Source organism: Sturnus vulgaris, chromosome 1 (assembly GCF_052056855.1).
Source record: "Sturnus vulgaris isolate bStuVul1 chromosome 1, bStuVul1.hap1, whole genome shotgun sequence".
Taxonomy (NCBI): Eukaryota; Metazoa; Chordata; class Aves; order Passeriformes; family Sturnidae; genus Sturnus; species Sturnus vulgaris.
In genome coordinates, this window is record NC_142243.1 from 67,481,932 (window position 1) to 67,502,918 (window position 20,987).

Here is a 20,987-nt window from a genome sequence, read left to right on the forward strand (position 1 = left end):
AGTGCCTTATGAAATCAAGTTCTTTTCTTCAAAGCCCCAAAGATCCACAATATCAAAACTAGCAGAATCCGAGAGTTTTTTGATAAATCTTCATTTCCTTAAGAATGCAAACAGTCTTTAAGCACCCACGTGGTAATTTCCTGTTTCTATATACAAATGACAGTGGCACACAGAAAGCTTCTGTGCTTACTCCCTAAAGAAAACCATTAGAAATGAATTACCTTGATCTTACAAACAAGTGAATGGCATCAAACGACAGAGGCATTCACACAGAGACTGTGTATTAGTGCTGAGAACAGAACCAGTGTTCTGAATCAGGACAATTAACGTGCCTTATAAACTCAGTTATGAGACAAAATTTATCACACCTATTTAAGCAACAGAGCCCTGCAGATGGCCCTTACCAGTTACATTAGGCACGCTCTTTAGGTGCTCTAACTTCACAAGGTTGGATTCACCAGGTAAGCGATTAGTGCTGGTACAGGATGGACTCATGCCCACGCAGTCTGGATAATATGCAGCTAGAAAGGGAGCTGCCACACTGTCTTTCAGCAAAGGAGGGAGTATGAGCATGGAGTACCACCAATGGTCTGAAACTTCAGCCACTCTCTGGCCAAGTGGAGAAGTGAAGGAAAGAGGGGAGAAGAGAACACGTCAGTACTTAAAAACGTTGGAAAATGAACCAATTTTCCCCCTCCCTCCAAAAGTGAGACCAAAAAGCACTAGAAGTACCAATCTCAGAATTGCAAATCATAGTCGTAAAAACATTTTCTCTCTCTCTTTCCCCTTCCTCAGCCTGACACAGAAAACCTGTAGTACTGATCTCAGACATGGAGCTGAAACTTCACAAACTCCATACCATGTGGAAAGCAAACAAATGAGACATGCCATAACAAAACTTCTATGCCTTATCAGGACCTTTATAAAACATTCACAGTCACTTAGAACTAAGTTCAGATTTCTGGATGCATAAGTCCACACTAACTGATCAATTTAATTTAGGTTCTTCTATCCCCATCAAAGACCTTCTAGAACCCTAAGAAACACTACTGATTCACCCTTAATTTACAAGTCAGACATGCATTACAGAAACAAAGCCACAAAGCCTCTACAGGAGTCAACAATAAGCCTGAATGCATTCCCTGTGATAGAAATACCTCAGGTACACTTGTGAACATGACTTATTGAACATAAGTTTATATGATATCAGAAATGCAGGGTGATATGATCACAAACCCCTTGAAATACTAACATACATCTTGTATGTACATATTGTATTACGAGGGAGAGGAGAGAGAAAACATGCTTAGGTGTTCTCTTGCAGTCTTCAAAAAAGTGAGACTAGCTTGACTAAAGATAGCAATCACCTGAAAGACAAATTTTAGGATGAGGAATTTTACTTGAAAGCTGGCAACTGAATACTATTTTTCCTGATCAAAAATGAAAATTAGGAGTAAACTTTGAGTCACAGGCCACAACTAAAAGACACCACAAACCACTTGAAAGTAACTTAGTATGGTAAAGAGGAAAAAGATGAGAAAATAAAAGTCCCTAGGCTCTGTTGCAAATAGTGTCTGAGAGTTTCCTAAGCAAAATGCATAAATACTGACATAATTGGCCAAAGAACCAAAATAAAAAAGGAAATAAACATGCCATACTTTAAGATTGCTTTCATATTCTAGGACAAATGAGGAGGAACAGCCACTACTCACCAAGTCCTCAGGCATGGAACACTGGTCTGAGCCCTCAGTCTGAAAGAAAAGTGAATGGTATGTGAGCTATTCTTAAGCTCTATGGAAAAAATTAAGTATAAAGCAAAATAATTTTCTGTAATTCTCTAAATTTTTATAAAAAGTGCTTAGTGTTCTGTAGTAGACATAATTGTTAAAAAAAAGTAGAGAAATGTATAGGTTAAAAACACAATACACCATAAAGCAAAAGCACTATAAAAATGTTTCTCATTTGTTAAGTTAGTTTCTACTGATCAGACATTAAAATATACATTCTATTCCATACAAATTCAGGAAAAAAATAGAGGATTTTACAGAAAAATTCTGGAAATATCCCCATTTTTCCAGAGCAAGTCTTCTAGTCTAGACTATAGAAGAGAGTTTCTTCTTTATTTTAAGAATATCTTTATCACAGAGTTTCAAAATTAAATGCTGATCCTTCAGGTTTTCATATGGTCACCATTTTCATGTTATTTTTTTTCATGCTCTAAGAGCCACATAGTTTCTATGGCATTTTAAGATCTCTTTCAAATTTCAGGAGTTATCTTCATGCTAAAGCTGAAACTTTTAATGTAAAGCTCCATCACAGACTTGATAACAATTAGGAAAAGCTCATTGGGCTTTTCAAATGCTTCCCTCAATTATGAAGAATGGCCAAACAAAACTGAAATGAGCATTTTGGTGTATGTCTATTTTGTACATGCTGATAATAATCCCCTAGCTGAAGGATTTTACAATTGCCTGTGCAGACAAAGATATTTCAGATACTTCTTTCTTGACATTTCCTGCCATAAAACAAAACATCCAAGCAGCATGTAGGCCTGTCACTGTGCAGCTCTCCAGGCCATCAGATTATCATTTTGACATTAGAGACACTGAGCAGCAAGCAAGAAGAAATTAATTTCTGCAAACAAGAAATACCAACTTGATAAGTTTCAATATAAGCAAAACTGTTGTATGGTACCTTGGTGGAATTGTTCAGTTTCATACCACACCTGTAGGTTTTTGCTATTTGTGGTGTCAGCTGGATTTCCTTTGTCAGCTGACGCCATTTACCACATTCTGGCTTTGTGCACTGCACCTACAAGTCAAAACACAAACATGTTTTTACTTGTTGCTTGTGATTACAGATAAGATTAATGCAACTTATAAAACCAATTAGAAAGAAGCCAGACGTGAGAAAGTTGTAAAATATAATTGTTAGATATGTTCTTGTCATCATGTCATAATTATCAGGTCGTAAGTAGTGTTTGATCTACAGAAATCTTGTATTCATCTCCTGCAAAACTGAATTTCTGCACAGAACCTAAGGCCAAAATTAATTTAATTCCCCATTACTATGGTCTTTGGTAGACTTTGCAAGCATGACTTCAAAAATATATTCTTCATCACTTAAAGAAAAAACAAAACACCCTCAAACAAACCACCATTACCACCAAACTTCCTTCTATTCCCATCTTTCTTCTGCTCTCTTTACCAGGGAAATACAAAATCTGATTTCAAAGTCTTTCACACTCATACTTTCCCTGCCAAATCTTATTCTCTCTGAAAATCAGGGAGCTGCTGCTTCACTGAAAAGTAACAGAAGATTGGTCTTTGTGGGGTGTGGAGAAAGTCTCCAACAGTAGAGAAGCTGATCAGAATTTTTATCTTGAGCTTTTCCACAATCCTCTTAATACTAGGGAAAAAAACCACAAAAACTCAGCTGACCTGCTGTTCGAACAGCAGAATATCAGGAACACATCAGAACATCACATTCCTATTAAATAAATCACCTTTCATCTTACCCAGTAAGGAAGCTGTTGATCAGCCATAAAGGCTTTTGGACTGGGCTCACTTTTACCATTGCTTGTCCAAATCCTTTTCCAGGCAGTGTATTTCTCATAACCATCTTTATGGCTAAGAAGAAAGAGAAAACAGCTAGCAGTCAGAAAATTGAATATCTAGTTCACTTCAAGCAATAGCAGTTACTCTAAAATCAGACATTTTATATAAGGACAGAGAAATAAGTTTGTAGAGAGCACTATATTTCTACTGTTAAAAGGAGAGAATCACGGCTCTTACAACAGCAGTAAATTGCATCCTGACCATTATGTCCAGTTGCTTGTGAGCACAATTCCTGGTATCTATGGCCTGGACTGAGTGATGGGTACTGCTGAGCACATAAGCACACAAAAGTCTTGGTAGAGCTGGATATAACTCCCACTCAAATGGGAAGGAGCTTGGAGCTGAAAGCACTCTGTCAGCCTGACAAGAGTCTTCATGGTCACTGACCCACAAGAGTTAGACTGATTTCTAACTATTTCTTATTGCACTGCTTTAGAGAGGCAAGGTCTCCAAAATGCAGTGTAAAGTGAACTTATAAAGGAAAACACACTCGTAATTGTTCTTATAATTTAAAATTCTCTGACATTGTTGTTAGAAAAGATAAAAGCTTCAAAATAATTGCACACACAAACCAACCTGCCTAAACTAATCAGTTCTGTTCATGCTGCCCTGTTTAAGTTAATTAGTCCATACAACACCTGCAGTTTTATCAATGTCTAAGCCTCACTCTGACCAAAGCAAGCACAGAGGACCAATCTTTGTATTATGTTTATGTACATGATGCTTCAACAGCTGTAACAGCTGCCAAAATTTAATAAGTTCTGAAAGGACACAACCTTAATTGGCAAGTGTACCTTCGGTAATAGTAGTCAAAACATTCATTGCAGAAGTGTTCCCCACAGGACAGATGATACCATCTGGACGTATACCCATTTTTTGCACATCTGTAATGCAGGAAACATAGAAATGGTTTTATAGTACATTTAAGGGGGAAAAAAAAATCTTTCTATTGACACATTCTAGAACGTGAACAAAATATGCAGAACAAACCAGGGCTTTATGATACATTCATGAAGGCTGACTTACACATGGCACCACAGCCATACAAATAACAATAAGGTCATTTCAATTGTCTCAAGCATTTCCAGTTCCCAAACTAAGCAACAGCAGATGCAAGGGAGGCAGAGTGTACACAATGCACAGTTTTATAGTTGGTCTGGCTTCCAGCAGCCTCCCTCTAACAATGGTCAACTGAGCCTGTCTTTAGTATCCTCTAAGCAGGCATTTCCTGAACATGAAACAGTGAGTATGTACTGTGACACACCAAGCATTTTGGAACTGTGTAAGATGGCAAAGCTCCTCTCCACAGGAACTTAGAGTTCCTTTACATTGTCCATTTTGTTCCAGTATTACTGCAAAGTAGGGAGGGATCATTTAAATTAGCATTTTTCTGGTACATGTGATCAATTGATTCATAAGTCATTACAATGTTCTGTCTCCAGAACAACTGACAAAAACAAAGGCAAATCTGAACACAAAACAGATGTTGCCTATTTTTTTTCTCATGAACAACTTGTGATTTTAACCCAGTGAGACAAAACCCTAAGGAAGCAGTTACGCATTCTGGGCATTTGTTCTTTACTGCTCTCAAAAAGAAATATCCATTATAAAGATTACATTAATCAGACAAAGCAATCATTCTTTACTTAGAATGCTCTCATTAAACTCAATGAAATTATAAATGTGCAAGGTAAAAAGCAGTGACCTAAGCTACTAACTCAAATAGCCATGGAATGAGCTCATCTCAAATAGATAAAGGTGGAAGTACGCACTTGGGAGGGTGGGAAAGGTGAAAATAAAAATATTAAAATAACAAATCAAGAAGATGAGTAAGCAGTATACATTGTTTCCTAAATAAAAACTGTAATATCACCAATGTTGATCTCACAGGTGTTCATTTCCCAGACGAATCTCTCAGGCAATTGCCAAAACGCTTGGCTTCCCTACGACAACATCCAGAATACACTGACTTCCTGCCACCAAAGAACAATCCATGGATATAACTAAATGAAGCACATAATTAGTCTTATTTATTTTTCAGTGCTATAAAGAAGGAAAGTTTGTCTCAGTTATCAGGATGGGAGGAGTGCTATGTAACTACAGTGTATCTACTCATAATGAGGTCTAACATGTTGCCTATTATAGGTATACCTTGCCAGTATCATGCATTCAAAACCACCAGGGTGAGAGTGCAAAAGCAGTTGTGGAAGTGCAGAGAAAGTGTACAAGAACAAAGAGTTCAGATAAGTATGACTGTCTCTCCTAAGACCTAAAATTTCAAGGCTAGAATCTCGCCTCAGACTGCAAAGCATTCCAGTGAAAGAGTGGTAAAGACTTTCTGCAGTAAATGACAGTTTCATTTTCCATCTTGATAGCAAGTTTAGCTTTTTCAGATTACATTAATATGCTTTCACTTTCACAGAAGTAAGGTATGTTCCAGAGGACACCATTAATAATATAAATAAGCATATCCCAAAGATACTCTGTATCTGAATTAGCAACTTGCACAGGAGAAAGTTATGACAACAGGAATAACTTGTGACATTTTCCTGGCATCTTATGATTCCTATTAGCAGTATTTTTCAATTCTCCCTCTACATTTAGATACGAAGGAATTTTTCAGAATATAGTTAGAAACCTAAACTTCGGCTGCAGATACAGAAAATCCATGAAAAACTCAAATAAAAAGTAACAAACCTTTCTGCTGCACTGGCAAAGCAAACGGGACATGTTGCAGTGCATCCAGCTTTTTCACACTTTCTGTATTTCTTCTCTGATGCTTCATCATCATCATCTGCTGCTTCAGCCGCTTTCTTCTTCAGCTAATAAAGAATAACTGGAATCTGACCATAAATGACACAAGTGCATCTTCTACAAAGCAGCATTCAGACAGTTTTGCAGCTTGTGAGGGGCATCCTGTAGTTAAAGCTATCCTAATGAAAATCTTTGTAGCCATTGTGAAATAGCTGCAGCATGAAACAGCTGTCAAATTAGGTCAGATTTCTCTACTAAAAAAACCCAAACAAAAACCCACCAAAAAAACCCCAAAAGACACCAAAGCCACAGTAAGACTGGAAATATCATTTATATCTAAAAATATCTTGTCTTGGTCTAATTGATGGCTCTGGAGAAATTATAAGCAAAGCTTACAGTTTAAATAGTATTTTAAGCTCCATCATATGTTAATGATTCAAGCCTCATGCATTCATTTTATTTCTCCTTTGGAAAATCTCCTCTTTTATAATACTTACTGATATTAATGACAAGTGGTAATCCTATCTGTGCCTCAAATGAAATATTAGGGTAGGCTTTGGACATTTTTGTGGATACAAAACTGCATACCAAATGTCTCTTCTGGGCCTCAAATGTACTGTGTATTATGTTGTTTTAGGCCTCTGTCTGGATGGGCAAACAGCTTTGTTTGACTGTACAGAAATCTGTGATTTTATTTTTAGCACATTAGGTACTTACAGGTTATATAGAGTATCTTTTCTGAATATTGTTTGCAAAATGAGACACTGAACTTGCTTATTCACAGAATTAAATCTTTCTTCTTCTCTGTGGACAAGTACTCTAAAAACCTCACTTACCCATAAGGATGCCCACTATCTTTACAAATGTCAACAGAAAATAAAAAGTAGCAAGTACAAACCCATGTGTTTTTAAATTATTATTAATACCTGTCTTCCAGAGCTCCTCACAGGAAGGTTGTCTGGAGACTGATCTGAAGAACATGCCTTTTTCTTCGTTCGTAACCTTCCCGTTGACATTGTATTGTTAGATCTGAAAAAAAGGTAGGCAATAGTTAATTCACTTAAATTGCTTGACTTTGCAGAGCTAATCACAGCCACTCACAATACTACTTTTCACAGAATTACCTAGGTAAGAATCTGTTCAACTTGACTGTTAATTCGAGAGGAAAATGGGAATGAGGCATTACAGGAAAGGAACAATACTACTATTTTAAACTAAATTCGTAGTTAAGATTAGATCCTTGAGTATATCTTGACAGGCTGTTCCAGATCAGCATATCCTGGATTTCAGTAATCTGATTTGCATTACATGAAGACCTGGACTGGAATTTGGGTTGGCAAAGTGAACAGACATCAGCTCAATGCTGATGCAAGCACTCAAATACCACTCAGAGCAACGCTCATCCTGCTAACTACTGATTTATTGGCAGCAAGAGATTTGCACTGTAAAGCACTTTTCCAAACAGCCTACTGAAGAGACTTTTAATACCGGATGAACAATCAGTTCCAAGACTTGCACAGCCTCCCATGAAAAGATATCAGAATTTGAAGTCTAGACTGCCATTATATTGCAGCTGTAAGTGATTGGAATATTACAAGGTTTGTTGTTAAGTATTGTACGGGACAAAACAAAAGATTTACGGTATGAGAGCACTCTGTAGCTGCCATTGACTGTGTTGGTAGGAGCACAGAATGGACCACGGTTAACCATGTAAACTTGAAACCATAAAGCGTGAGAAAGTATGATGCAGAAATATGAAAGCATGTTTAAAATCAAAGGCATTTTTTTCACAGGGAGTAAAGCACAAAGACAGCCTAGAGGAAGAAGTAAATCTAAAGAGTGCTCTACAACATACAGAAAAGAAGTGGAAATAAACCCCTCGTACTACAGCACTGCATCATGAATGTTATCTTGTAATAGGCATCAGTTTGTAATATGTTTTGGGGAGGGTTTTTTTAATATATATGTGAGAGTTCTAAATTCTCCCTGTTTCACGATGCAATTTCCTTATTCAAGCTGTCAGTGATGGACAAGGCAGCAGTATCTTTGTTCAGAAATTCTGTTAAAAGTCAGGGTAAAAGGAGGAGAGTGGGAATTTTTACAAAATTTTATATTAAGTTGATTCAAGTCAAGTAAACCAGTGCTACAGTCTCCTCTCAAGATGGAAGAAATTATTTGTGAGAGGAAGAAAAATCACATGAGAATATCCACATAAGTGAAAAACTAATTGAAACAACCCAATACAAAATTAATTTCTTGCATATATCACTTCCAATTACAACTAGGCAGAGGTAGGAAAAAATGAATTCAATCTTTTTTACCTAAAAAAAAAAGAAAAAAATTAGCATAATTTCACTGTAACTTACCACTGTATGGGGGAGGATGAGGTTGGAGAGTAAAGAAAACCAACCAGCTTCATTTACATGAAGTTTCCCTAAACTGCTGCATAACGCCCCAGAAAATGGTGCTTTTTTCCCCCTAGAGCTTTTTTTATGTATCAGTGGCACAACAGTAACTCTCTGTGTCACCTAAGCTTCTGATGGTAAATAATCTTTCCAACATGCCATAGTCCTTACAGTCAGAGGCATGCAACTGAAGAAGGAGTGCCGAGCAAGGCACCAGGTGACTCATTTTGGTGACCATCAGGTGACCGTAGTCTGCTGTGCCCGTTTATCCAAGAAGGCGAAAGAACACGCAAATTTACATTGTGTATGTGGGGAGTAGAAAAAGTGTCAGTTACCAATCACTAGGAAGCTTGGTAAAAATATTTCATTTTCAGAGAAGCTGTCCGTTTTGAAAGGCAGAGCTCAGTTGTACAGAATTGCAGACATATTTTTTTGCTCTTACCCTTTTAATAGGAGTAAGAGGGAGGTGGGGGAAAAGGGCGAAAAAGATCAGATGTATGATACTTTGTCCCCACTTCCCCTGACAAACCAAAAAACTCCCTCCCAAAAAACCACAAATTTTTATAGAACAAACAAACATGGCTTACTCTACTAAGCTTTACATGACTTTGCATGCTATCCTGTAGACATCTTACTGGCTGAGAAAATAAGCCCTTTAAAAGGAGAGAGATGCATAATGCGCTGTCACATTCGATAACGTTTCATCCGTCTGTAATGCGTGGCCTATATTGGAAAGCTTTGTGGGGTTTACCTGCACAGTTGGCAGCAAGTTTGTCTTTGGGCAAGACAAAAAAAAAATTAAGAAAAGAAACCACACAGACACACACACTGTTAGAGACAGAGAGGAAGCGAGAGCAGCCTGATTAACACGGGGGAGCGCACACATCTTTAAAACTCAGCCCGAGCACGGCGGCGGCGCCCAGCCCCGCCGGCCGCGGCTGTGACAGCTGGCAGCGGGCGGGGGTCCCGAGGGGCACCCCGGGAAAGGGGATCCCCCGGGAAAGGGGAGCCCCCGGGAAAGGGGAGCCCCCGGGAAAGGGGATCCCCCGGGAAAGGGGAGCCCCGCGACTGCGCCGCCCCGGAGCCGGGCGGGGGCGGTGCCGGCGGTGCCGAGCCAGGCGCCTGGCACTCACCTCGGGGCCGGGTCACTCGGGGGCCGGAGACCACATTCACGCGTGTCCGCGCCGCCTCCTGCTAGAGCTGCAGCGGGGAAAAAAGGGTGGAGAAGGGGGAAGGAAGAGTGAGAAGGGAGTGAAAGAGAAGGGGGAAGGAAGAGTGAAGCGGGGAGGTGAGGACGGGGCCAGCGCTGGCACCTGCCCCGCCACGCCGGGGAGGAGCAAGCGGCTCCGCGGTGCGCGCTGCAGCTGAGGGAGGGAGGGACGGAGTCACTCACCACCGCCGCCATCCCCACTGCCATCCTCCTCCTCCTCCCCGGTGCCGTGCACCCTCAGCCCGCCTCCTCCTGCCGCTGCTTCCGCTCTCCGCGGTGCGTAGCGAGGGGGAGGGCGGGGAGGCACCGCCCCGGCTCCGCCGCACTGGCGGGACCCGCGGCCGCGCAGGTACCGCGGCTGCCGCTGCCCGGGCGGGGGGTGGCGGGCGGGGCGGTGCGGAGCCGCCACGGGTCACCCCGCGGGTCCCCCGGCCCCGAGCAGCCGCTCGCCCCCGCCTCCTGCCCGCGGGTTTCATGGGAGAGAAATGTCGGCATCTCCCTCCTTCGTTACCGGGGTAGGGGGGATTCCCGGTGGGTGCGGACAGGGAGGCCACCGGCGGTCCCGCAGTGCTGGACAGGCACGTTCAGCCGCACCGGGTAACAGGGTCTGGCCCAAGAGATCGGTAGCAAGTGTGCTGATGGCTCGCTCTGTCGCGTTCTGTATGGCTACATTGTGACTGTCACCAAATTGTGATCTCTTGAGATCTACTAAATTTTTGTCCGGTTCGAGGAAGTAAGAGCCAGTTCCAGACTATGCATTGGGTGGGGGTAATTCTTCTCTCTTTTTTCACAGCTACAAGCACGCCCTGGACACATGGACCACTCAGCGGATGCATCCGGGCTCCTGGAAGGCTCTGATATTGGGTCTCAGAAAGACAGAGTGGTGACAGAGGAGGAATGGCTACAAAAATGGGAAATGGGTAACATCGGGTTTCACAAGGAACAAGGGCATCCGTACGTGACTTCACTCTTCTTCCTAAGCTCTTTTAAGTAATGCCATGAGATGAGTGGCCTGGCTCATTCGAGAAACTCTTAATTGAAAATGGAACATTTGCAAAAAGCAAATTATCTTACGTGGGCACAGCTTGAAACAAAAACATAGATATTTTTGTGACCTACATTTGTCAAAGGATAGAGAAAAGAAAGTATTGAAATTAATTTAGAGCTTTTACTCTTGAATCAGGTTTTTAACCTTAGAGCTTGGATAGCTTGGCTAGAAAATCTAAAATTTTCTGATGGAGAAGCTTTGCACTTTCAGGTTGTGAAACTGGGGCTGAAACAATGTGTAGAGGGTATCAGAGCAACTACCATGCAGTAAAAGACGAGGACCTAAGATAGCAAACCTGATTGTATAGTCTTTCAAGACCTGTAGAAGTGATTTGCTTGATGCAGAAGTTTCATAATAATTCTGTTTAAAATCTGTTATGACCCTCTTTGAGGTGGGCTGGTAGGATTGTTTACTTGCAAAGACAAACAGAAAATAGAACAAATATAAATGTGTTAATTTCTGAAGGACGTGAAATTTACTTTCTTGCTGTGTAAATGGAAGGTTAATGCTTTTATGTTTTTATTTCTAATGGCATGAAGCAGGTTGAGCTAATAACGTATGTGTGTGCTATTGTGGAGTTTTCATGCTACCTGGCATAGTGTGTAGCACTTCGCTTTTCATGTGCCAGCACAAATACTCATTGAGTTAAGTAAAACGTGTCTGTTCTTCTGCAGGCTCCTCCAAAAATATCTGGATGTTCTTTTAAATGGCAGGAGTGGACTGAGGATATTTTTCCCACTTTGTGGTAAAGCAGTGGAGATGAAATGGTAAAACACAGACAATAAGAGCAAAAATCTTACTTGATGTGGGGAGGGAGGCAGGGAGGGAGAGGGGGAATTCCCAACCTTATACTGGCCAGTGGAAATGTGCACATTTCCACTGCTAGGAAAGCAGTGTCACTGGAAGCTGAAGGGGAAGCTGGTGTTCTGTATAGTAGCACAAACTGAATGGATAAGGTGTGGCCTGAAAGTCCTCCTGATTGTCCCAAGTTCAGCTTGGGGATGCTGAATTTAGATGGACAGAGTGACTGAAGCTATGCCCTTACCATTGCTGCTTTTAGTAACAATGCCAGCTTAAATTGCCCGCAGTGAGGTTAGTTGTGTCAGACAACATTTTCAAGTGACTGTGTGGCATGCCACTCTGGAAAGTGATTTGGGCTAAATGTAACTTCCTCTTTTTTTATACTTCTTACTTTACTTTTACCGTTTTGTTTTGTGGGGGTTTTTTTTGGGGGGGTGGTGGGTGGTAGAGAGAGTGTTGTATTTAAAATGGGCCTATATAAGCAAGTGTTTTTTCTTGGAGGGTGGGAACACAGACCAAAACCTGCACTGCATCTTCGAGTAATCCAGCTCTCAGGTTTTATCACAGTAACTGCTTCCTAGGCTGACTGTGGGCTCTGACACACGTTGTTGTTTTGCTGAGCTGCAGCAGCACAGAGGTTACTGCACCTCCTTTGCTGCCTTTGCTGCCAGAGGCAGCTGGGTGGACAATGTGCCTCAGTCATCTCAGTTCACAGCACTGCACCTTTCTGAAATGGACAATTTCTCAGTGTGATCACCTCTGTTTTCATCGAGTTAGTAGGAATAAATGAATAATTCATTAAATCTAAATAAAGCATGTAAGTCCTCTACAACTGTATGCTGAGGGGTGCTAATTTAAGCTCAGATCATGGAAGGGAGGTGTTCAATTGAATGTGAACACTTCAGAAAGTCAGGATTAGGCTTATCAGGGCATCCTGAAACTAGGCTTTCTCTAATGAATAAGTGATGCATGGGAGACACACATTTTGCCCAGCCTGTGGGCCTCATGTAAACCTGGGCACTCTCTCTCTTGTGTGCAGGCTGGCAGACATGGGGCACAGCGTTGTTGGTGTGGAAGTCAGCGAGGAAGCGGTGAAGGAATTTTTTTCAGATCACAGTCTGCCTTATTGTGAGGAGCCAGTCCCTGAGATTTCAGGAGCAAAAATGTTCCAGGTATGTCTCCTGTGTTGTCAAATGATCTGGTGTGGTTAATCATGCAATGCTGGCATAACTGAGCAAACAAGTTATTCTACTTTTGTGCATCTGTTTTACTGGTAATCATTCACCTCTTCTGAAGAGGTCTAGAAAGAAGCTCTGAGTTGTATTTTTGGACTGAGAAGTTATTCTTCCAAACTTACTACCTTGGCCTTCTTATGACAGTGAAGCACCTGAATGTAGAAGGAATGTATTTTAAAGCTGGACAGTTGCCAGCTTTGTTAGATTAGAACCTCTCTGGAGAGGATCAGAATAGTTACCTCAGTAAACTAAAACTAAAAATAATTCTCAATGTTTTTCCCTATTACACATAAATGTATTTTTAAAATTTCATTTTTAATAGTGTATGAGTATATTTTAAGATATGAAGTATAAATATATACTTATGAGTACATATTTAAAGATAGCTGATAAGGATTACTTCCCTTGCTTTTATTTTAGAGTACCTCTGGCGACATTTCCCTCTACTGCTGCAGTATTTATGACTTGTCCAGGTAGGAATACTCATAATGTTTTACAATTCTCCAGAATCGAATATGTATTGATACTATCCAATACTATTATTTTATTTGAATCAGGTCCTCGCAAGCAAATTCGTATTAATTTGTATGAGAAATTTGAATGGGCAATCTCCAACAAAAATTCCATTGCTAATCATTAAGGATGACAACTAATTGTCTTTAAATGCGTTTCTTATTCTAAGCCATTCTGTGAAAGTTATCAAAAAACATTTTTGCTTTTACAGTAAAGCCAAATTATCTTTAACATTACTGATGAATTCTATGAAGCAAAATTTTAGCACAATCCCTTATTCAGAGTAACTTAGTAAAAGTAAAAGAGAATATATTCAGAGGTGTCTTAGCACAATAGTTCCTTCCTCTTGCAGTTCTTACTCAGATATGATTTTTCCCTAAATTTTAAGAATTTGGTGAAGTTTTTTGTGCTTGTTTTCTCTTCTTACAAACAACTGTCAGGCACAAGAATTTGTTCCATGGCTCTTCAGTAAGAAGGAGGCAAAGTCTTAACATTTCCTTCTATGGGCTTTCCAGAACTAGTGCATGCAGGCACAATAGGTAGTTTGGGACACTAGAACACAGTGTTTACTATTGATCTTTTTCTTTCAATCTGCCAAAACACTGGAAAAAGGACTGTTCATTACTAGAGTCCAGAGTCTTTCAGACAGCAGACTATAACTGAGACTTCTGCTGCTGCAGCTGACTCCAGCTGGTTTGAATAGTGTGTATATATATATATATATATATTTATATCTAGCCTTGTAAAGAGTCGAACAGATGGGGTGTGCATGAATGTGTCTCTGTAGATACTGCCTGGGTTCTTACCCATCTTGTCCCTCCAGTGTAGCTACTTGCTACACTGTGGATCTCTTTAAATCTTTCTTGCTGTGAGTTGACAAGTTGCCCAAGGATTGCTTAAGCTTCTCAGAAATTTTTGAAAAATTCAGTCATAAGTTTTGTAGCAAGTAGTGTGGTGAAACCTGTAACTTCTATCGCAGCATGGTGGAATAATACTTTGAAACAAACAGAAATAGGTAATTAGTGACAATTTCAGTGCATATCACTGGATCCAGTACATAGTTTGTTGTCACAAAATAAATTGGTAGATAGACATTCTGGATGCAGAGTGAACTGTATTCCCAACATCAGTCAGCAGATACCTGTGACTAGAAAAATGCACACACACTTCTAGTTTCTGTGTACAGACAATTTGATTAATTACCCAGTAATTATGGAAATTAAATTTATTTCTCTCATGCTAAGGCTGGCCTACTAACAGGTCCCTTTCATCTCCATTCGTCTAGCATTCATTAGAAGAAAACTCAGATGTGCTCCTGACCTTTGTCAGAATGGGACATTTCAAAGACGCTTGCTAGTTAAAGAGTAACAGGAATTACTGCTCTTTCTGGGAATTCTGGGACATATGTAAAACAGTTATGTTACACAATCATTGTACCTTCTAATACAATTATGGCTGCAAGACTTCAAAAGAAAATTAAAAATTGCATTTAGTGAAACTACTAAACATATGCAGAGATAGAAATTCACAAGTTTACTGTTAAATCCAGTGGGTTTCCTGCAGATATGTGAATTTCTGATTTGCATGTTAAATTTTGTTACATGTAGTAGTACCTAACCCATGCTGAATGCCGTGTAAACACATAGCAGTGTGATCAGTGAAAGGTATCCTCATACCTTAGCTTCATCCTGACTCCATGTCAGGATGAAAGACAGCTGTGTGCCTTTTTTGACCTTTTCCTCGTGGCTTCATTGTGTTGTGAAGGAAATTGGATGTGCAGAGGGGCAAGGAGCACCCAGACACTCAGCAGGTCCTGAGATCTGAGCAGCCAGGAGACCAGGACTGGGACAAGGCCACAAGCATGAGCCTGTCTGCAGCCTGGGATATCTGCAGGCCCTGATGAAATCGCTGAGTAAAGTACGTGAAATGCGTGTGTGGAGCCACTGCTGCCATTCCAGTTAGACCAGATTAAAGTTGGAAAGTAAAACCAAGTGCAGAAAACCCCAATGGCTTGCCTGAGGTCACCCAGCTGACTCAGCTACGCAGAAAGGAGAGCTGTCTCCAAGCCTCAGAAGATCAAGTTTGTCACCTGCCCCACTAAACTTTCCTCTGTACCCTGGATGTCCATTGCTTGTTTAACTGTCTCTTTAAAAATCTCCTTTCAGTTGCAAGGCTGGTTATTTAAATTAGATGCTTAGACTTGGCAAACTTTGAAAGAAGTCAGCACTTGAAAGTGTTATCATGTCTCATCGCAGTAGAGTGGGAAATACAAGATCAGCTTGTAGGTTAGATGCTAGAGACTTAGCAATGCCATTGCCATGAAAATAGCAGTGGGCAGAGAGAAGTTCTCATGGTTTAACTCTGGCTAAGGTGGTGGAACTAAGCATCATACAGCTGCTTGCTCACTCCCCCATCATCTCATGATGGGGGACAATCAAAAGAATAAAAGCGAAAAAGAAACATGTGTGGAGATGAAAACAGTTTAATAATTAAAAAGAAATTTCAAAAATTGTAAGGAAAAGTAATCCACACAAAAAAAAAAAGAACAACCAAAGCGAGAGGAAAATAAAACCCAAGAAAGATAAGAGGTGCAAATGAAAGCAGTTGCACACCACCAACCAAGCAACTGATGCCTAGCCAGCCACCAACCAGTGCCTCCAGCCACCAACCCCCCACTCAGTTTTGTTGCTGAGAATGGAGCCACATGGTCTGGAATACCCCTTTGCTCAGCTGGGGTCAGCTGTGCCTGCTGTGTCCCCACCCAGGGTCTTGTTCATTCTTGTGCTCTCCAACCTATTCACTGGTGTCAAGGTGTGAGGAGCAGAAAAGGTATTGGTGCTGTGTAAGTGCTGATCTGCAGTAACTAAATTGTCAGTGTATTATCAACATGATTTCAAACCCAAATCCAACACAGCCCCATGCAAGCTACTATGAAGAAAGGTAACTCTACCCTAGCCAAAATCTGTACAGAAATAAAGACAGAAATGAAGAAATGAAGAGGTGATGCAATTGGACTCTGACACCTGCCCAGTAGGCAGAAGGGTATTGCACAATTCCATGCCACATTTTTCTGAGTATGCTTATTCAAACTTTCTTTAAAATTACGCAATTTACTTTATTACCACCTTAATGACCAACCTCCTATTTTAATAATTACCAAAACCAAGGCTCTTTCATATCCCCAGATATTCTTGCCTCTTGTGTCACTCTGGCTGCTCTTACCATCCATTAGTAAAGGCATTTCTTGATAGTCTTACTCACTTGCAAGCTTTGGATGCCACTGAAGCCATCTGCCAGCATATCCAGGAGCAAAACTAGTTTCTGCAGCAGAGTTGCACTGAGGCAAGCAGCAATGTAACTTAGTTTTTCTAGCATTAAACAAATTGCAAGCTGAAGCTAACTGTCCTGGGCATGTAGCTGGGAATTCAGATGTCTAAAGTTACTGAATGTGCTGAGTCAATGACAGTCAAGCAACAAGGCACTTTCCTTAGCCTGCATATGAAATCATGCATGGGTTTTAGAACGTGATCAAGAATTGTTGATGTGCTGAGTGCATGTTAGCAGGATGTGGTTACTGAACACCCAGACTTGTAGCCCATATGTGTTAAATCCACATTTCTTCCTCCCTGCCATGTCTCAGCAGCTCCTAATGATGGGGAAGCACTGGCCAAATTCCCACACCTCTTTGCTATCACGGCAGGATGAAGAACCAGGAGGGCTTCTTGAGTTCCAGATCCTGTTGGTTTGGATTATGAAAATGCTGCTCCATAACAAAAAGGTGGTGGGGAATCTGCGTCACTAGCTGCAGAATCCTTGTGACCCCACAAAAGTGTCTGAAAGAAGATAAAGGTCCCTTTTTACTATTTTTAAGCCTTTTCCTTATCTCCTTATAGCTCGATAGTTGGCAAGTTTGATGGAGTTTGGGACAGAGGAGCTCTTGTAGCCGTGAATCCATGTGACAGACAACGGTTAGTAAATGGCATTGTTACTGTCTCTTCTCTGATGTATCAGTGACAAGTTTTTGATCCTGTGACTTGTTAAGGAGTCCTTTTTCATATAAAGCACCAACCGACACAAATTCTTGTCTACCACAAGCATCTGCTGCAGTCACAGAGTACTGTACCCTTCCTTCAGGAAGCCACCCTGCCTCTTGGTGGGAAAATATGTGGTTTGTTCCAACCCAGCAGAAGCAGAGCTGCAACTCTCATCTGAATTCTATTATTTCCTTTTTATCACGCCTACTACTTCTGTCTTTGTTCTTTTTCCCCTCACTCTCCTTGATTACAAATTTTTGTTCTTGCCTATAGCCAGTCCAAATTTAGTTTGTACCTGCTCCCGGGATTTTTTAATTAAATGCAGAATCTTCAATTCACAATAATTTTAAAATATCAGTACTATACTGTGTACTGCATTCTGGACTGTGGCAGATGAGTACTTTGTCTGTTAATCTTGAGTTGAATGAGCAAAAAAAGATAAATGCCTGTTTATGAAGAATAAATATAACCTTTATTTTATGTTTTTCATGTGTAGCATTAATTTTATGCTCTTGAAATTTAAACTAAGTTTTTTTTAGTCTCTGTGCAGTTCGGTTCAAATTCTGTCTGCACAGAAATGCATTTTGTTGAATATTTTGAATGCTATGCTTGAATGCTTTACAAAATTAATGAAGTATGATTTTTTCCTTTTAGCTATGCCAGTTTGATGATCAGCCTAGTGGAGAAAAATTCTTCTTATCTCCTTGTTACTGTTTCATATGATCCAAACAAACACAAAGGTGGGAACTTTGTACTGTTCATGTTGTGATTTTGCTCTAATAGAAATTGTATAAAGATACCACAGATGTATTATTATTTTCCCCAAGATTTTTATCTGCGTAGCTTTGTGAGCTAGTGACACCAGTACAACTGTGTGTTAAAAAGTTTAGATATTGACCATGCTTGGGAATAAATTTGTGTTTTCTCTAGCATTCAGACATGCTAAGGGTAAGTTGAGGACAGTCATGGTATATTAACAATGAAATGAAACTGTAAATGTGGCTGCTACAATGAAGCTGGAAGTCAGAACACTTAGTAACATCCTGTCTGGCCTCCGGAGCTTGAAACACTCCCAAAACATTGGCTTCATGCTGTTTATCCAGTATTTGCAACCCAATGTGTTGCCCATCTTGTGCCTTTCTCTCAGCCACTACCATGCTCTGAATGTACTTGGAAGAGGTGAAATTCTGTAAAATCATAAAGTATTTTTCCTTTTATAGTTTTTTATATTATGTACTGAAGTAGGAGATGTTTTAGTTAATATTAACTCAGAAAAGAAAGAGATCTTTTTCTGCTTTTGGGCCCTTCAGCATAATTATCCCCCCAAAAAATAGGTCTTGCTATCACAAGCAACAACAGTTTAATTCATTGCTTTCCCTCTGATGTTGTTCAGCTCTTAGCCTTAATCATGCCACTGTAGTATAATGAGATTGTAGACTGGATTCCCACAGCACACTGGTCATATCCATGTCACATTCATAATTCCCTGCTGCAGCTGGAGCTGAAGCAGCAGCAACACCTGAAGCTGTCTGGCCCACCAAGGTGCCATGATTTCCTGGACATGTTTTCTGCTTCCTGCTGATGGTGCTACACCCTAGGGCCCAATTACAGGCTAGGGGCTGTGAGTGAAGGAGTTGGATCTCCTACTGCAGTGTAAATTTTGTCTTCTTCCCATGTCTCCTCTCTGATTAGCTTCACCTCTTTGCTTTCAGGCCCACCATTTTATGTTCCTGAATCCGAAATTAAAAGTTTGTTTGGTGAGTAAAATTTCACCTGACCCTTAGGAATTTTTTCCAAAACACATAAACATGTTCCTATGCCTCTACCTTGCCCTGTGATGAACGATACATTAATTTGCTTCTTATCTAAGGGCTGGAGTAATGGAAAAATACTGGGAAAAATAAATACCATTTAGCCACAGGGATTTTGCTGTCATGGAAAATCCTCAATTCTTCAAAAGATATGAGGAAAACCAAAGGGACAAACAGTTTCTTGTCTCCTTTTGCTACCTTTTTATTCTCCCAGGATTCATACTGCAGTCAGTAATCCTGTAGCTGCAGTCTTAGAGTCCTGTTTGACCATTTTGTCTTTGCCTGCACCTCATCAACCAGTTGCCCTGGTTTTAATACAAGTCCTACCAGTGCCACAGTTTCTACTGTATTTTTGTGAAAAAGAAGGAAAGTAACACTGCACTCAAAGAAAATGCTAAAAATGTACAATTCAAATCCATCAAAATAATGAAATTTGGAGCTATATCAGGAATTTATTTTAGGAGTTCCTCCTGAGGTACTGAAATAGCTCCTTTTTAAATTTACAACTTTCTGAGACTCTGGCAGTGTTTGTGTGCAATGAGTCATTGGGATAAACAGTTGCATCCCAGTGCAAAAGAGAGCAATTATGTTTCCCCCAGTGCATTTATGTCACTGTGTTAGGCACTGTGGGGAAATCTGTGGATAAGATTTTTTTTTTTCTGGACAGTTTGCATTTTTCATTGACTAATCATTCACTAATTTGTTATTCTTACCTCATTTTCAGGCAACTGCTGTGAAATTAAGTGTCTTGAAAAAGTTGATGACTTCTCGGAGAGGCACAGGCAATGGGGACTAGATTATTTTCTGGAGGTGCTATATCTACTAAAGTTTGTAGCTTGACTAAAATTTATTAAAATAACTTGCCTCCCACCTTGCTTTTACTTGCATCTCATATTTTAAAATTGGGCATTCTTAAAGCAGGGGTTTTGTCCATTTTGCTTACCGAGTCAGCTCTCCTACACAGCTGCATTTTACTGCCTTGAGATGTGAACAGCCTTTCTTAAACTCCATGCATAACCAACTATTACCAAAGGATACCTTTTTCTTCCATATCAATTCAACTCATGAGAGCTGTGAGAAAGAAATGTTCCTGTTCCTTTTCAGCTATTGCTGGTTGATGCTGTCTGCCTGGCATTCTAACTCTGCCTCGTCAGCCAGCAGCACTGGGAGTGTGGCAGCTGTGGTTCAAACACTGTTTTCTGGGGCACTGGCCTTTCACTAGGCTGGGCAGAGAGAGGAGGGAAGCTGCTGCAAGTTGGTTCTCTCCATCCCTGTGAATATATGTCAAGTGAAGAGCTGGCAGTGAGTGGGCAAGGCAAGGCAGCAGCTGCCAAGAGGAAATTACCATCCATCAAGAAATGCTGGAGGAAAAGAGACTGGGTGACTATAAAGTAAAGGGGAGCTGGAAAACGTCCTGGCAGTCGCTCACAAGTGTGCTGGTCCCTCATTTGAGAGCGCAGCTATGGGCAAGCAAGCCAACAGGATTTGAGTAGGAGGGTTCAAAGAGTGTTGAGAGAGGTGCAGATGTTACTGCTAAACCATTCTCCATCATCTCTGAA

General features: G+C 40.6%; 2 protein-coding genes across 6 annotated transcripts in view; one reads left to right on the plus strand and one right to left on the minus strand.

Moving 5' to 3' along the window:
* Positions 1-10,243, minus strand: part of KDM1B (lysine demethylase 1B) — a 27,043-nt gene extending 16,800 nt beyond the window's left edge. Inside the window, exons 1-9 of the mRNA XM_014878108.2 lie at positions 10,170-10,243; positions 9,910-9,976; positions 7,298-7,400; positions 6,315-6,439; positions 4,412-4,501; positions 3,518-3,629; positions 2,695-2,811; positions 1,713-1,751; positions 405-609 (exon numbers count right to left, since the gene is read on the minus strand). Coding sequence (XP_014733594.1) covers positions 405-609; positions 1,713-1,751; positions 2,695-2,811; positions 3,518-3,629; positions 4,412-4,501; positions 6,315-6,439; positions 7,298-7,387 — 778 coding nt within the window. The 5' untranslated portion in view covers positions 7,388-7,400; positions 9,910-9,976; positions 10,170-10,243. The remainder of the gene's footprint in view (positions 1-404; positions 610-1,712; positions 1,752-2,694; positions 2,812-3,517; positions 3,630-4,411; positions 4,502-6,314; positions 6,440-7,297; positions 7,401-9,909; positions 9,977-10,169) is intronic.
* On the plus strand, positions 9,951-20,298 carry TPMT (thiopurine S-methyltransferase). 5 transcript variants are annotated; one of them, XM_088168898.1, is made up of 9 exons: positions 9,951-10,064; positions 10,780-10,940; positions 11,709-11,801; positions 12,875-13,007; positions 13,491-13,543; positions 17,477-17,551; positions 18,272-18,357; positions 19,330-19,374; positions 20,153-20,298. In XM_088168898.1, exons 2-9 carry the CDS (start codon positions 10,801-10,803, stop codon positions 20,266-20,268), a joined length of 741 nt encoding a protein of 246 aa, XP_088025024.1. In that variant the 5' UTR covers positions 9,951-10,064; positions 10,780-10,800; the 3' UTR covers positions 20,269-20,298. The 5 variants fall into 5 exon arrangements, with proteins under 5 accessions (XP_088025024.1, XP_088025031.1, XP_014733607.1 ...); XM_088168905.1 differs by lacking the exon at positions 9,951-10,064 and adding an exon at positions 10,154-10,262; XM_014878121.2 differs by lacking the exon at positions 9,951-10,064 and adding an exon at positions 10,164-10,335.
* Positions 20,299-20,987: the final 689 nt, after the last annotated feature.

Coding starts and splice junctions, on each gene's coding strand:
- TPMT (XM_088168882.1), top strand. CDS start 10,472: ATGTCGGCATCTCCCTCCTTCGTTACCGGGGTAGGGGGGATTCCCGGT. Junction 11,802..12,874: donor AAAGCAGTGGAGATGAAATG/GTAAAACACAGA, acceptor TCTTGTGTGCAG/GCTGGCAGACATGGGGCACA. Junction 13,544..17,476: donor AGTATTTATGACTTGTCCAG/GTAGGAATACTC, acceptor ATCTCCTTATAG/CTCGATAGTTGGCAAGTTTG.